The 12,734-nt window shown below is 58.7% G+C and overlaps 4 protein-coding genes across 4 annotated transcripts; 3 read left to right on the top strand and 1 right to left on the bottom strand.

Annotated features, from left to right (window-relative positions):
- Positions 1 to 4,178: 4,178 nt before the first annotated feature.
- TRAVEDRAFT_169699 (phosphate transporter) lies at positions 4,179 to 6,550 on the top strand. The gene is made up of 7 exons (XM_008041610.1): positions 4,179 to 4,371; positions 4,429 to 4,482; positions 4,535 to 4,710; positions 4,763 to 4,993; positions 5,049 to 5,946; positions 5,999 to 6,117; positions 6,178 to 6,550. Exons 1-7 carry the CDS (start codon positions 4,223 to 4,225, stop codon positions 6,213 to 6,215), a joined length of 1,665 nt encoding a protein of 554 aa, XP_008039801.1. The 5' UTR covers positions 4,179 to 4,222; the 3' UTR covers positions 6,216 to 6,550.
- A 1,177-nt stretch (positions 6,551 to 7,727) lies between these two features.
- TRAVEDRAFT_48753 (uncharacterized protein) lies at positions 7,728 to 8,618 on the top strand (the record flags this gene model as incomplete). The annotated part of the gene is made up of 1 exon (XM_008041150.1): positions 7,728 to 8,618. One exon carries the CDS (start codon positions 7,728 to 7,730, stop codon positions 8,616 to 8,618), a length of 891 nt encoding a protein of 296 aa, XP_008039341.1.
- A 431-nt stretch (positions 8,619 to 9,049) lies between these two features.
- Positions 9,050 to 10,087, top strand: TRAVEDRAFT_21251 (uncharacterized protein; the record flags this gene model as incomplete). Its single annotated transcript, XM_008040869.1, has 1 exon — positions 9,050 to 10,087. One exon carries the CDS (start codon positions 9,050 to 9,052, stop codon positions 10,085 to 10,087), a length of 1,038 nt encoding a protein of 345 aa, XP_008039060.1.
- A 786-nt stretch (positions 10,088 to 10,873) lies between these two features.
- Positions 10,874 to 12,591, bottom strand: TRAVEDRAFT_29715 (RNA-binding domain-containing protein). The gene is made up of 5 exons (XM_008040973.1): positions 11,735 to 12,591; positions 11,557 to 11,679; positions 11,281 to 11,496; positions 11,104 to 11,220; positions 10,874 to 11,027 (listed from the first exon to the last, which is right to left on the bottom strand). Exons 1-5 carry the CDS (start codon positions 12,527 to 12,529, stop codon positions 10,998 to 11,000), a joined length of 1,281 nt encoding a protein of 426 aa, XP_008039164.1. The 5' UTR covers positions 12,530 to 12,591; the 3' UTR covers positions 10,874 to 10,997.
- Positions 12,592 to 12,734: the final 143 nt, after the last annotated feature.

Here is a 12,734-nt window from a genome sequence, read left to right as displayed (position 1 = left end):
CTGAAGCGCCGGGACTCGGCAGCCTGGCAGGAGGCTTGCGGACTGACCACTACATGCAAAATCTCCACGACTAAACTTGATGCTTCTGGGCACAAATTCAAGTAGGAAAACTCCTTGACTCGTGCTGAAGGACGCTTGATACTCTCTAGCATCCCCGGTGTCAGGCCCACCCGAATTTGTAGTGGACTCAGCACCAACTCGCCGTGGTCACCGGAACAATGCATGTTTCCCCCCTTTAACCGCTGGTGAGCCGATGTGTTTGAAACAAATGGGACAGTAAGTAGGAAGACTGACGACCATTGTTTGTCCTCAAAGTACTGAACTTACTGACCACCGCTTCTCCTCTAATCAACCTCGCACGCTCTGAATGATCATGTCACCATACCAAGAATGCTGTGAGTGCTCCCGCTTCTGTCCCGGCTCGTACAACCTTGATGCAATCCCCATACAACTCTAGGTAATGGGTGGTACCAACCGACTCCGCAGCCCCAGAAGCAGCTGGCAGCGACATCGCGCGCAGCCTACAATGAGCCCATCAGTGCCCTTCTGACACGCAAGAGGCGACATAACCCTGTACAGCTGTGGCGCTCCGAGTCCGGTACCGCTAGAACACCCACAGGATCGAGCCCGCGGTTTCTCTTCTTCGATGAGCGCGACTCCACGGCCGAACCGCAGGCAGTCAAACTCTGTCCATCATAACAGTTCCGGGAGGCCGAGCACTTCGTGGGGTTTCCCGGGTTGCGATCGTGACAGCGCCCTCCGTCAGCTAAACGTCTGCACAGGATAGATATCTGCGGGGTTCTGATTCCCCTTGTCCTCCAGGGCCGCCAAGAAACTCCAGGTCCCCCCGTCGCCAGCCTAGGCATCCGTAATGCCTTCAGTATCGTTTGCTCCCCGTCACCAGCGGCACTTCCTGTTCATCGCCATCTCGGAAGTGCCTACCAAACGCTGACGATGCACAGCCCGCGCGGATGCCCGACGGCGTTGTCTGCAAAGGGAGGTCAAAGTTCCTTCCCTGTCGCAGCACTGAACCTAGCACTTACCGCGGCGGCCATCTTTAGAAGCCGAAGCACTGAATGAGTCGTTGATGCTCGAGGCTCGCGGAGGCCTGAAGATAGGGTACTTCTTTGATACCCACCTTCGCCTCAGGCCTCTGGTCCATCCGCGAGTTCGGGATGAACCTCGCCTTTAATGATCTCCATCTGCTCCGAGTCAGCTCCCGCCAACAAATCTTATTTCGTCCATCTGCTCCGAGTCAGCTCCTACCAACAGATCCTATTGCGGGCGCAAGGCCCCCCTTCGCGTACGCAGCGCTACGGGCGCAGCCGAGCATGGAAGAACAGACGCATCCGTAACCTGACAAGCGGTGGTAATGAGCATACCGCAAGAGGACCGTTATTCCTCCGGAGGATGGAAGTTCTGCAGAAGCCTACCGGTTGCGTTACTCTTCTGTTAGATATCCGGGCTCTGAACGCGCATAACCTTTGCGCATCGCGGGAACAAGCGGCGAGCGCATCAGTGAATCATTCTCTGAAGTCGAACTCGAGTGGTCTAGTTCGCGCTGATACGATATGGAAGTCAACGACTCATGAGCACAATACTTTCGATGTCCATTAGATTCAAACAGGACGTACCTCCCAGCCTCTCCGCATCCATTTCGGCGAGGGCGTGGTACACGGACACACGGCCCCCGGCGCACGATCCCGGCAACTCTACATACCAAGGCGGGGACGATCATCGCCGGACCCTCGTCATGCGGCGTACATGCCTCGCAAGGTTCAAAACCGCCCGCTCGCCGCATTGCTGCGCGCCGCCCGAGAAGCACGGAAGTTGGATACGCCGCACATCTTCTCTTATGGGCGTCGTTTCCACTCGCGCGGGAGCAGTAAGATCTATACCAGTAGAGTGGTTCGCGGCAGCGGTACGTACGATGGTGGTGCGTGCCGCCGGCAGGGTATTAGGGCAAGAGGGGGTTGGGGTTGGGGGGGATGGTATAGCAGGCGGTGCGCCACGAAGAGAAAGAGAGGCCTGATCTGGAGAGAAGATCGAGAGGTAGACAGATAGGAGACCCAGGTATACGTACTCCCGCCGGGAGACCGCTGCCAACGAGGGCAGGCACGCGACAACCCAGGACCACACTCCCAACCACACGCAGATGACGGAGGGAAGACAGAAACATCGCGCGCGCTGTACACTTATTCCTCCGTGTGTCTGGCAGCGTGGAAGTTGAACGCGCCGTGCAGACGATATATATGTCGGCACAGGGCCCAGGCTGTGACTCTAGGTTTGGGGCACACGTTGCTGCAGGGAAGAACCCCGCGCCTTGACAGCAGATGAGTAAAAGGAAGGTTCGGTCCGCGGAGCGCGATAGCGACAGACCCACAGCACGACAACCAGTGGGGCTGTTGTAGATACGGTCTTACGAAATGAGAATGAGCTGAGATAGAATCCTTCGTCGACGAGTCCTCGAGTCGAATGGGCGATAGGGCCGCTGAAGAGGTAGCGTGTATAGTAGCGCGTAGCTTACTATGCTTACTTCAACCTGTAAACAGAGCTAATCTTGTCCACTTAGAACGGCGTTAGATCACACTTAGACGCTGAGAGCGCGGGTACGTTGGATGGTAAAAAGGCTGAATTCCAAGGCTCAGAGAGCCTGTCCTTATATACATCTTGAGATACAAGCACCAGAGGCTTCTACACAGGTCGAGAGATCAGGCAGAAAGGTCAAGCGAGGACGAGAGGAACAAAAGAAATGGAATAGAAGGTACTAGAAACGAGTCGAAATGACCGTACGTGTCGAGACTAAGCTAACCTAGTGTCTATCATAACACAATCCACAACAGGGGCGCTCCGACATACGTCTCCTTGGCACGGCAGCACAGTCGACACTGCGGCGGCGGAGCGTCGCTGGCCACGTTCGACACTGCCAGTGGTAGGCGGACGAGCATGTCCATCCTACAGAGTTCCCGCGTACATATCGCGATCAGATTCACATGAGGCGATGGCCATACAGGTCGAGATCTGAGTTCGCCGTCGTACCTGGAAGAAGCCCGCCGCATAGAGTCAATGCAGCGCTCCAGGCACTCAAATAGCCTGCGTGCGAACGCCAGGAAGGTTCCATGGAGGGGCGCTGCGGAGAAACGTGCCGCAAGAAGATGTGCGATAACGCACTACAAATGACAAAAAAGTTGGAGAAGCGTTCGATCGGGAGAAGACGTGGTGCGAACTGCCCAGGCGGGGAAGAAGGTTTCGGAACGGAAGGCTCACCGATCGCAACAGTCTAGTGCTCCTCCGCTGCTCGTCCAGGTCCATGTTTCGGCTACCTAAGCAGAGTGTATGCGTAGACTCACAACGTTGAAAGGCGAGGCAGCCTGTTTCGGGTCTATTGAGAGCTGAGGAAATGACGCAACCAGTGCAACACAGAGAAGAGTCATCCGGAAGCAAGAAGCTAAGTCTCGAGACAAGCACGGCCATGGAGGAAACCCTAGTACACGGCCTGGAGACGGGCGATGTGGCGAAGGAGTCGGCTGTCGCCACCTCGGGAGTGCGCGGGTCCCGCCAGTCGAACGTTCGCCGTAATTAAGTGTCCCCCGGGCGAGGAACGGCGCACGACCAAGGCTGTGCGGCCGTGCATATGGCCCAGAAGCCGGGCGCTGTCAAGACTTAGAGAGACCTGCACCAATATGGGCCACGGAGCTGATCGCGATCCGTACGCCATGATGGCCCTCGCGTCGGCGGGCCCGCAGTGCGCGAATTTGACGAATGTGTGTGGTGCTCGCGAGGGCGTACCTGAGTGTACGCGGCCAAGTGGCGGGAGACCCCGCGGGAGAAGATATCGACCGCCGTCGGGGCGAGATGAGCCAGCGCGGAGAGGCAGGGCGGGGCCTGGGCGAGCGCGGGGGGGACGAGGGAGAGTGCACAGCGTGAGAACGTGCATGGGACACCCACATTGCCTTTTGTGGACGCCCGATCGCGGGCGCTGATTGGCTGGGAAGTACGAACGTGCAAGGGACGGCTTGGGCTTGGGCTCGAAAACTGTCGCCCGAAAGAAAGTTGCGTCCGCCCAGACGGGTGTGCTTTTGCATCACGCTTCGGGGCGCCAGCTGCCGGCGATGTCCCCCTGGAACTTAAAAGGTGGGCTGCCCCCCTAGGAGAGCGCCATCCCTCCCGCCCCACGCGCCCACCTCCGCCCCACCGCCCGCTACCACCTCGCTCCTTCGAGATGGCAAGTTCCTACGTGGCCGACAAGCACTCGACGAGCAGCGCAGAGGATCAGCTCCCTGCGCTCAACAAGGGCCCGCATGGCAACGCCTACGCTCTCGACGAGAAGCGCCGGGCCGCCCTTGCTGAGATTGACTCTGCCAAGTTCTCGTGAGTGCCCCTGTCTTTCCTGAACTTGCTCGCCTGCTAAACGCGTTCACCTTGCAGTTGGTTCCATGTCAAGGTCTGCATGGTCGCGGGTGTCGGCTTCTTCACCGATGCGTACGTCTCCAGCGAGCTCCTTATCTGGCGCCCAGTACTTATGTCGCCGCAGCTATGACATCTTCGCGATTAACATCGCGTCGACGATGCTGGGATACGTCTACGGCCCCGGCCAGGCGTTGACCTCCAACCAGGACCTCGGTATCAAGGTCGCCACGCCCGTCGGCACCCTTGTCGGACAGCTGCTCTTCGGCTGGTTGGCGGATATCGTCGGTCGCAAGCGGATGTGTACGTCCCTTCCCACTTCGATGCTTCTTCGATCCGCTAACGCATCCAACAGACGGTGTCGAGCTCATGCTTATCATCATCGCGACCTTCGGTCAGGCGATGGCTGGTCACGGTCACGCCGTCTCTATCATCGGTGTCCTTGTCGTCTGGCGGTTCATCATGGGCGTCGGAATCGGTGGTGACTATCCCCTCTCCGCGGTCATCTCCTCCGAGTTTGCCTCGACGCATCTGCGCGGTCGCCTTATGACGGCCGTGTTTGCCAACCAAGGCTGGGGTCAATTCTGTACGTCTACCCGATGATGAGCACTTGCGCAAAATCTAACCGTTTGCTTCTGCAGCCGCTGCCCTCGTTGGATTCATCGTTGTTGTTGCTTTCAAGAGCGCGCTCTTGAACGATAACCCCGCAGTCCTTGCGCACGTCGACTTCATGTGGCGTCTGCTCATCGGTCTCGGCTGTGTCCCCGGAGCAATCGCCCTCTACTTCCGTCTCACCATCCCCGAGACGCCCCGCTTCACCATGGATGTCGAGCGCAACGTCAAGCAGGCCGCCCAGGACGTCGACAACTTCCTCACCACCGGCTCGTACCACGTCGACCCCGACGCTGTCGTCCTCCGCGTCCAGGCGCCCAAGGCTTCCCGCAAGGACTTCGCCGCGTACTTCTCGCAGTGGAAGAACCTGAAGCTCCTCATCGGCACCTCGTACTCGTGGTTCGCGCTCGACATCGCGTTCTACGGCCTCGGTCTCAACTCGTCCATCATCCTGACCGCGATCGGCTTCGGCTCGCCCGACAAGTCGCTCACGGGCACCGCGAAGGTCTTCCAGAACCTGAAGAACATCACGACCGGCAACATGATCCTCTCCGTCGCGGGGCTCATCCCCGGCTACTGGGCGACGTTCCTCGTGATTGACCGCTGGGGGCGCAAGCCGATCCAGCTCATGGGCTTCACGATGCTCACCATCCTCTTCGTCATCATGGGCTTCGCGTACGACAAGCTGAACGCGTCGGACTCGGGCAAGAACGCGTTCGTGTTCCTCTACTGCCTCACGAACTTCTTCCAGAACTTCGGGCCCAACACGACGACGTTCATCGTGCCCGGGGAGGCGTTCCCCACGCGCTACCGCTCCACCGCGCATGGTATCTCGGCCGCGAGCGGCAAGCTCGGTGCGATCGTCGCGCAGGTCGGGTTCGGCAAGCTCGTCAACATCGGCGGCAAGAACGCGTTCGTCAAGCATCTGTACGTTTTCCTCCGCTGTCTATCGCATGGGCATCGGCTGACCCGTCCTTAGGCTCGAGATCTTCGCGTTCTTCATGCTTACGGGTATCTTCTCGACGCTGCTCATCGAGGAGACGAACCAGAGGAGTCTCGAGGAGATCTCTGGCGAGAACCAGGAAGGCTTCATCAACGGTGAGCTCCTCCCCTTCAAATATTCCCGTCGGCAAATGTGCTGACTCGCACCCTCCTCAGGTGTCGCCTCCGCCGACCGTGACGCAGAGACAGCATAGAGTCACCCGCCTCCTCTCGTCTCCCGCTATCCGCATCCCCCCGTTCCCATATCCCTCCATGCCACGTCCTCGTCCCCGCGCGCGCCATACCTCGGGACTCTCTTTATTGCTTACGATACTCGCGCCCGGGGCGATGTATTGCTTCACGTTGTTGGGTTGTAATCGTACTAGTACTCGCCTCGGCGAAAAAATCCGTCCGTTCGTTTGTCCGTCAGCTGCGCGATCGCTGGGTGGGGCTTGGATGTGAACCGGAGTCTGGGGGTGGTTGTGTGTATTGAGTATCACTTATCTGTAGACGTACTAATGAGCTCTATTTTATGGCTGTCTTGAAACGCAAACCTCCGCGGATGTCAGCGTAGGACTCGCTTGAACGTGAATGCAGTACCCCGCCGCGACACCCCTGGACCGTGGTGAACGTTGTGGTTCCTGTAAGTGCATATCTGGTTGTTGCAACAACCATATGTATCCGTCGTCCCGACTGCCTGGGTATATGGCCACAATTCCATCCACTTGAACGTTCGGCGCTTCTGTCCCATCGGAGTTGATTCTCAAAAAGGAAGCTTCTTCTGTGGATCGCCCCTCGCTAATGTCACCGTCGGACGCATCGACCCTTGAACTCACGGTGACATCTGTCGAATCAGGGTCGGGAGGGTCGGAAGCGAGCAGATGACGCAGTGCGCTGTACGTCCTCCGACCCTCGACGGAGGTCCGCAGCTGTGACGTCTCCGCCGTCTGCACATCGTCCGCGAGTCTGTTCAGCTCGACATCGTCCATATCCTTCTCACTCATCAGACCAGCCTGAGCGCTTCGAAAGAACGAGTAGAACTGGTGAGTCCACTTCTTCCTTGATTTTAAGAATTCACCGCTAATGATACTTCGACATCGGTATCGAGCTCATAGATGCATACCAAAAAGGCTGAACTCGTCCTGCCCTCGTCCTTCTCGGAGCCATCAGAGCCCTCCCAGATCCGCCCGGAGGACGCGCCTAAGGACACGCTGCGTGGGCCGCAAGAGGAGAATCCACAACTGGTCGCGCACGGTAAAGGGAGGCAGTCCGCAGACAAAAAGGGAATGAAGACCACGGAGAGGGGGAAAGAGGATCACCGCGATGAGGCGAGGCGTGCGAACGAGGAGAAGAGAAAGGACATGGCTGGTGGATTTGGGGTAGGGAGGTCGAGGCTCTGAGCTTGAGGGGTACGGGTCACGGAGGAACGGACAACATCAATATTTGTTGGGCGCATATAAGGAGGCGACCTTGAAATTAGGGAGCTTTGTGTAACGAAAGTTTTGATGTTCAGACATATCAGTATCTTCTCAAAGTACCAGGGTGATTATGATGTGTAGAGGTCGCTGATACGCCTTCCAGGGCAAAATTCGTATCGCGAGGCCATTGTTGTATAAACCTACGGTACCGGTACGGTGAGTGCTTCTGACACGAACGCCCATCTTCTCCCCAGGCCTCGCGCACACTCGGCATCCCCTCGCCGCCATCGTTCGCGGCACTTGCTCAAAATGACCAGCACTGGTTCCCGTCAAACCGCTCCGGTTCGCTCACAGGGCGCATACAGCCAGGACGTCGGGAGTGGAAGTTCTAGCCAGCCCACTCTGAAACGGGAGCACCCCGAGGATGCGCCGGGCGCAGCTGGGCACAGTAGCGGCTCCGTCTTGAAGTTAATCAGGCGTGCGCTAGAGGCGGATAGGGAGACCCAGATCAAGCTTCTGTGCATCCTGGAGAAGGAAGTCGCACCAGACACCGAGGACTCGCACCCACCCGCGAAACGCGCCCGCCTCCAAGAAAAACCGGACCTCTTCGGGCTGCACCCTCTCGAGGTCGACACGCGAATCATCCTCTCACTACAGCGCGGCTTCAACATCCCGCTCACCCTCTTCACCGCTGACGCCCTCACCGCCGTGCGCGAGCACTGGACGGTCCTCACCCTGGAGGAGCGCGACGACGGCGTCAACGACGAGGACGTGAACTGCGTGGTCACGTCGACCTGGCCCCCCGAGGCCGCGATGCGTCCCGACGAATGGCGCGAGGCGTACGGGTACTTCCTCGAGACGCTGCCCGCCGTTCTGCCGGAGGGGGAGGTGGCGCGCTTCCGGAGGCACTACGAGTTCCTCGCGGGGCAGAACCACTTCGACTTGAAGTTCGCGGCGGTGTTGAGGTTCGATATGGGCGTGCGCGGCAGGTACTTCAATAAGAACGGGCGGGAGACGTTCGAGCCCGGATCTCACAAGTATACTTGGGACTTCCAAGACCACTGCTTGAGCGACCGCGAGGAGAGAGCTTTCCGCCAAACCGGGCAAGAGCAGGAACAGTGGGGCTCGGCGCGTGGAGGAAGAGGTCACGTCAACGACCGGTACGACCGCACGAACGGGCATTCGTCGAAGAGATGGTGAAAGGGGGGAGGGGGGAGCGACAGAGAGAGAGCCTGCATGCGAGTCTAAGTCACGCCTGGGGCGAGGGTGAACCGGTCGAAGGTGCTCGGGTTAATAAAGCCGATATGAGAGAATTTACGGTGGTCGATAACGGTCCATCTGCATACAACGAGGTGTCGCGATGTCGGATTCATGTCAATTCCCACCAGAGTCTCGGTGGTACCTAGGATATAAAATTATTTTTGAGAGAGCGTGGCTGTGCTTACTAAGATGGGGAGACGGCTGTCGCGTAAATTCCAGGATGGAATTCGAAGCTGCAGGCCACATCATATATAGACTTGCAAAGACCTGAAGACTACGGTGAGCTTTTTCCAACGCAACTTTCACCAGTCTCCTGAAAGCGCAGCCACGCGTACCTTCCCCTTGTCCTCGTCGTCAATCCGAAGGATTCGATGAACAACGCTAGCCGCCCAGTCACCCAGGGACGAACGCAAAAAGCGGGCGCATATAGCCAGGTTAACGGCACAAAAACCGAAGCCGGAGGCAGCCAGCCCGCTATGAAGAGGCAGAGAGTCGAAGGCGGGCTCGAAGGGACCAAAGCCACACCTCAGGGTACGCAGCCTTCTCAAAAGCGGGTCGCTGAGCCGCCCTTCGTGACTTTTGGCTCGGTCCATCAAATCCCGCTGCTGAGCGCACTCCCGCTTGCAGTCTTCGGGGGAGCCCCCACTGTACACCAGAGTGACGCTGTCCTGAAGCTGCTCAGGCTTGCTTTGGAGGCGGACAGGGAGGTGCAGGTCAAGCTGCTGTGCCTCCTGGACGAGGTCGTGCCGGAGACCAACATGAATGCGAACCTCGCAAAAGACGACCTCATCCGAGACAACCCCGACGCACCCGACCTCTTCGCATACCGCCCCCTCCACGTCGACAAGCGAATAATCACGTCGCTCAAGAACGGCTTCCACATCCCGCTCACCATGTTCACCATCCAATCCATGGCCGCCGTGAACAGGCACCCCTGGGAGCTCGCCTGGGAGGAGCGCTGCGACGGCGCGCTCAACGAAGTCCCCTGCATCGACGCGACCCCGTACTACCCGCGCGAGGACGCGATGCTGCCCGTCGACTGGCGCGAGGCGTACCCGTACTTCCTGCAAGCGCTGCACGCATTCCTGTCGCGCGTGGAGGTCGCGCGCTTCCGCACGCACTACGAGTACCTCGCGGGCCAGCGCGACTTCGTGCGGAACTTCGAGGCCGTGCTGGCGTTCGACATCTCCGTGCGCGAGCGGTACTTCCGGGACAAGGCGTGGGTGGCGTTCGAGGCGGGCTCGGCCGAGTACGAGCAGGCGTATCATAACGAGACGATGAAGCTTCTGCGCGAGGACCTCCGCCGTGCTGAGGAGTCGCAGGAACGGTGGAACGACCAGCAGAGGGGAGGACGCTCTAGGAATGACGGGTATCGAGGCGGAGGGGGTCGATGGAACGGACGCGGATGAAGACCTCTGGGTGAACTCAACGTTCAACCTCGCCGGTGTACGCGCGACGCATGCATCACGCTTCCACGTACCTGGAAACCAATGTTCACTGGCACGAGGTGGGGGGCACGCTTGACGCACAATCGGACCTCACGGAATGCGGACTGCAAGAGAAGTGCCGACGCGGGCGATGGAGCGGAGCGGGAGCGAAAGGACGGGTGGGACAATGTCCGGGTGGTGCTTTGTGGACTGCGTACGTAGCCCATGTTGCTCCATTGCCGGTATCCAAAATACGTTTTGTGCTGTGCTGAGAGACTGAACGTGAACTTGGAACATTTTCAGCCACCGCCCCGCCGGACTGCCGTGATGACCTACAAGCACGTTCGTCTGTCAGTCGTGTGCGCAGGCTCTGCCCTCTCCCCCCACGCTGTCCAGCGCGAAGACACGTCAGGGTTTCACAAGATGCGATGAGTGCCACCATACAAAGTTCGGGCACCTCTTGTTCGCCGCCGTGCGCCGACATCTGCGGCACCTGGAGCCCATTCCCTGAGTGTGATGCAAACATAGCGAGGCGATATGCGGCGCGATGTGGGGAGAAGATCCAGGCACGCGGGCAATGACACGGACGTCCCGGGCGCACGACAGCCTGGGCATCACGAGCCAGGGACACCAGTGTGGCGGGGGAGCACTAAGCTCAGGCTGCTGCGCCGGCACGTCTGCAGCATAGGAACAGATAGCGGGTGGAACGTGCACACGTCTTGAAGATTGAATGTATGAGGATGCGATATGTCAACGTCATAGTGGGTGCGAGGATCTACGAATCCAGTGTGTCGTAATTGAAGTGCCAGTCACACAAGCGAGCTATGGCCTCTGCCGAGCGAGACCAGGGAAACCCAAAGACCGTGGTAAGGACGGCGAGCCATGACAAGCCCTATGCCTCAGTCGCCTTGGGCTTCTTTTTCTGCAGGGTGAATTAGCGGTAGGTTCTGTGGTAGAAGCCCGTGTCGAGAAAAACCGCTGTTGAGGGATAGACTCACGTATGCTACTGCCTCGAAGTCATACTTGATCCCCGCCTCTTCCAGCTTGCGCTTGCGCTGATCTTGGCGCTTCAGCAACCGGCTCTCCGCCTTGTCTTGCTGCTCCTCTGTCCGCGGCTGCACATAAAACACATTAGCTCTCCATCATCAGGTTACCGGAACTCGCTAGGGCCTCACCTTATTGTGCGCAACGCGCGCGACACGATCGCGGGGGACGGCTCTCCACTTCCTGTTCGCGCCGACCCAAAGCTCGGGGTGCACCTGGTCCTTGGGGATGAGCTTGCACGTGAGGATGTGGCCCATGAGCAGGTAGTTGTCCATTGTTTCCGCGACGATCTGTGCGACCGAGGACGAGTCGAACTCGATGAAGGCGTAGTGCTTCGACTTGCCAGTCTGTTCGTTCACGCCGCGTGAGTATGAGCATCAATTTAGGTAGCGAGGTTAGAACCATACCTTTTTGTTACGGGAGAGGCGAAGGCGGGTGACGGTCCCAAACTGCGCGAAGTATGCGCGCATCTGAGCCTCGAAGAAACCGTGGGGTATCCGTCCGAGGTAGATCACGCCGCGGTCCTCTGTCTGTGAAGCGGAGAAAGGTAAGGATGAAGTTGCGATCCGGGGGGAAGTCACATACCGGTTTCCGCTTGGCCTTTTCAAGCTTGCGCTTCACCGTCTCGTCGTCTTTCGCAATCGTCGGCAGCTTACCGATGTCGATACCGGGAATGTCGTCCGCCATTTCCTCGTCGGACGAATCATCGTCGTCTGAAGAGAAGCCGTAGAACTCCTTCTCTCCATCCTCTTCTTCCGCCTCGTCCGCCTCAGCCTCGTCCGCAGACTCTGCGGGTTCAGGTGAGGGGGCCTTGGGAGCCGCTTTCGCCTTCGTCTTCTTGCCCTCCTTCTTGGACGGCGCAGGCTGGACGGGCGACTCCTCAGGGGTGGGCTTGCTCTTCTTTGAGAACTTGGGTTTTGCGGCCTCCTTTACAACCTCCTTGCTCACGACCTCGGCAGAGGGAGCAGCGACGGACCCCCTTCGCTTTTTCTTCGACTTTTCTGGGCTCTCCTCAGCCTTCTCCTCCACAGCGGCCGCTTTCCTCTTCTTCTTGTCCGCGGGTGACGCAGCCTCCGCCTTCTCCGCCTTAGCAGGTGAATCCTCCGCGATGGACACCTGTTTCTTCTTCTCGCCCTTCGCCTTGACCGGTGCGGGTGCGGGTGCCGACTCAGACTCCTTCACGGCCTCCTTGCCCTTCTTCTCCTTTTTCTCCTTCTTCGCTTTTGATGACGAGGGAGTCTCGGTAGCAGCAGGAGTAGCCACTTCCTCTACCTGCTTCGCCTTCTTGGTCTTGATGGGCGCGTCTGCCTTCAAGTCCTGCTGGGACTTCTTCTTGGCCAATTTTGTGGGCTTCTCAGCCGCTGCAGCACCTTTAGCCATGTCGTTATGATCTGAGAAAATGTGTTGGAGTTCGAGATGAGGGAGGCGAGGCAGAGAATGCGCGGTGTGAGGAAAGTGGTCTGCGAACGAAACCCACCAAAATTTGGACGAAGCGCGATCGTTGAGTAGACGCCCATATTCGGCCACGTGGGGTAGCAGATCGCGTCGCGTCCACCAGCGCGCGCCCCTGCACGCATCTTCCTCC

Source organism: Trametes versicolor (assembly GCF_000271585.1).
Source record: "Trametes versicolor FP-101664 SS1 unplaced genomic scaffold TRAVEscaffold_7, whole genome shotgun sequence".
In the NCBI taxonomy this organism is placed as follows: Eukaryota; Fungi; Basidiomycota; class Agaricomycetes; order Polyporales; family Polyporaceae; genus Trametes; species Trametes versicolor.
This window is presented reverse-complemented; position numbering and strand designations above follow the sequence as displayed.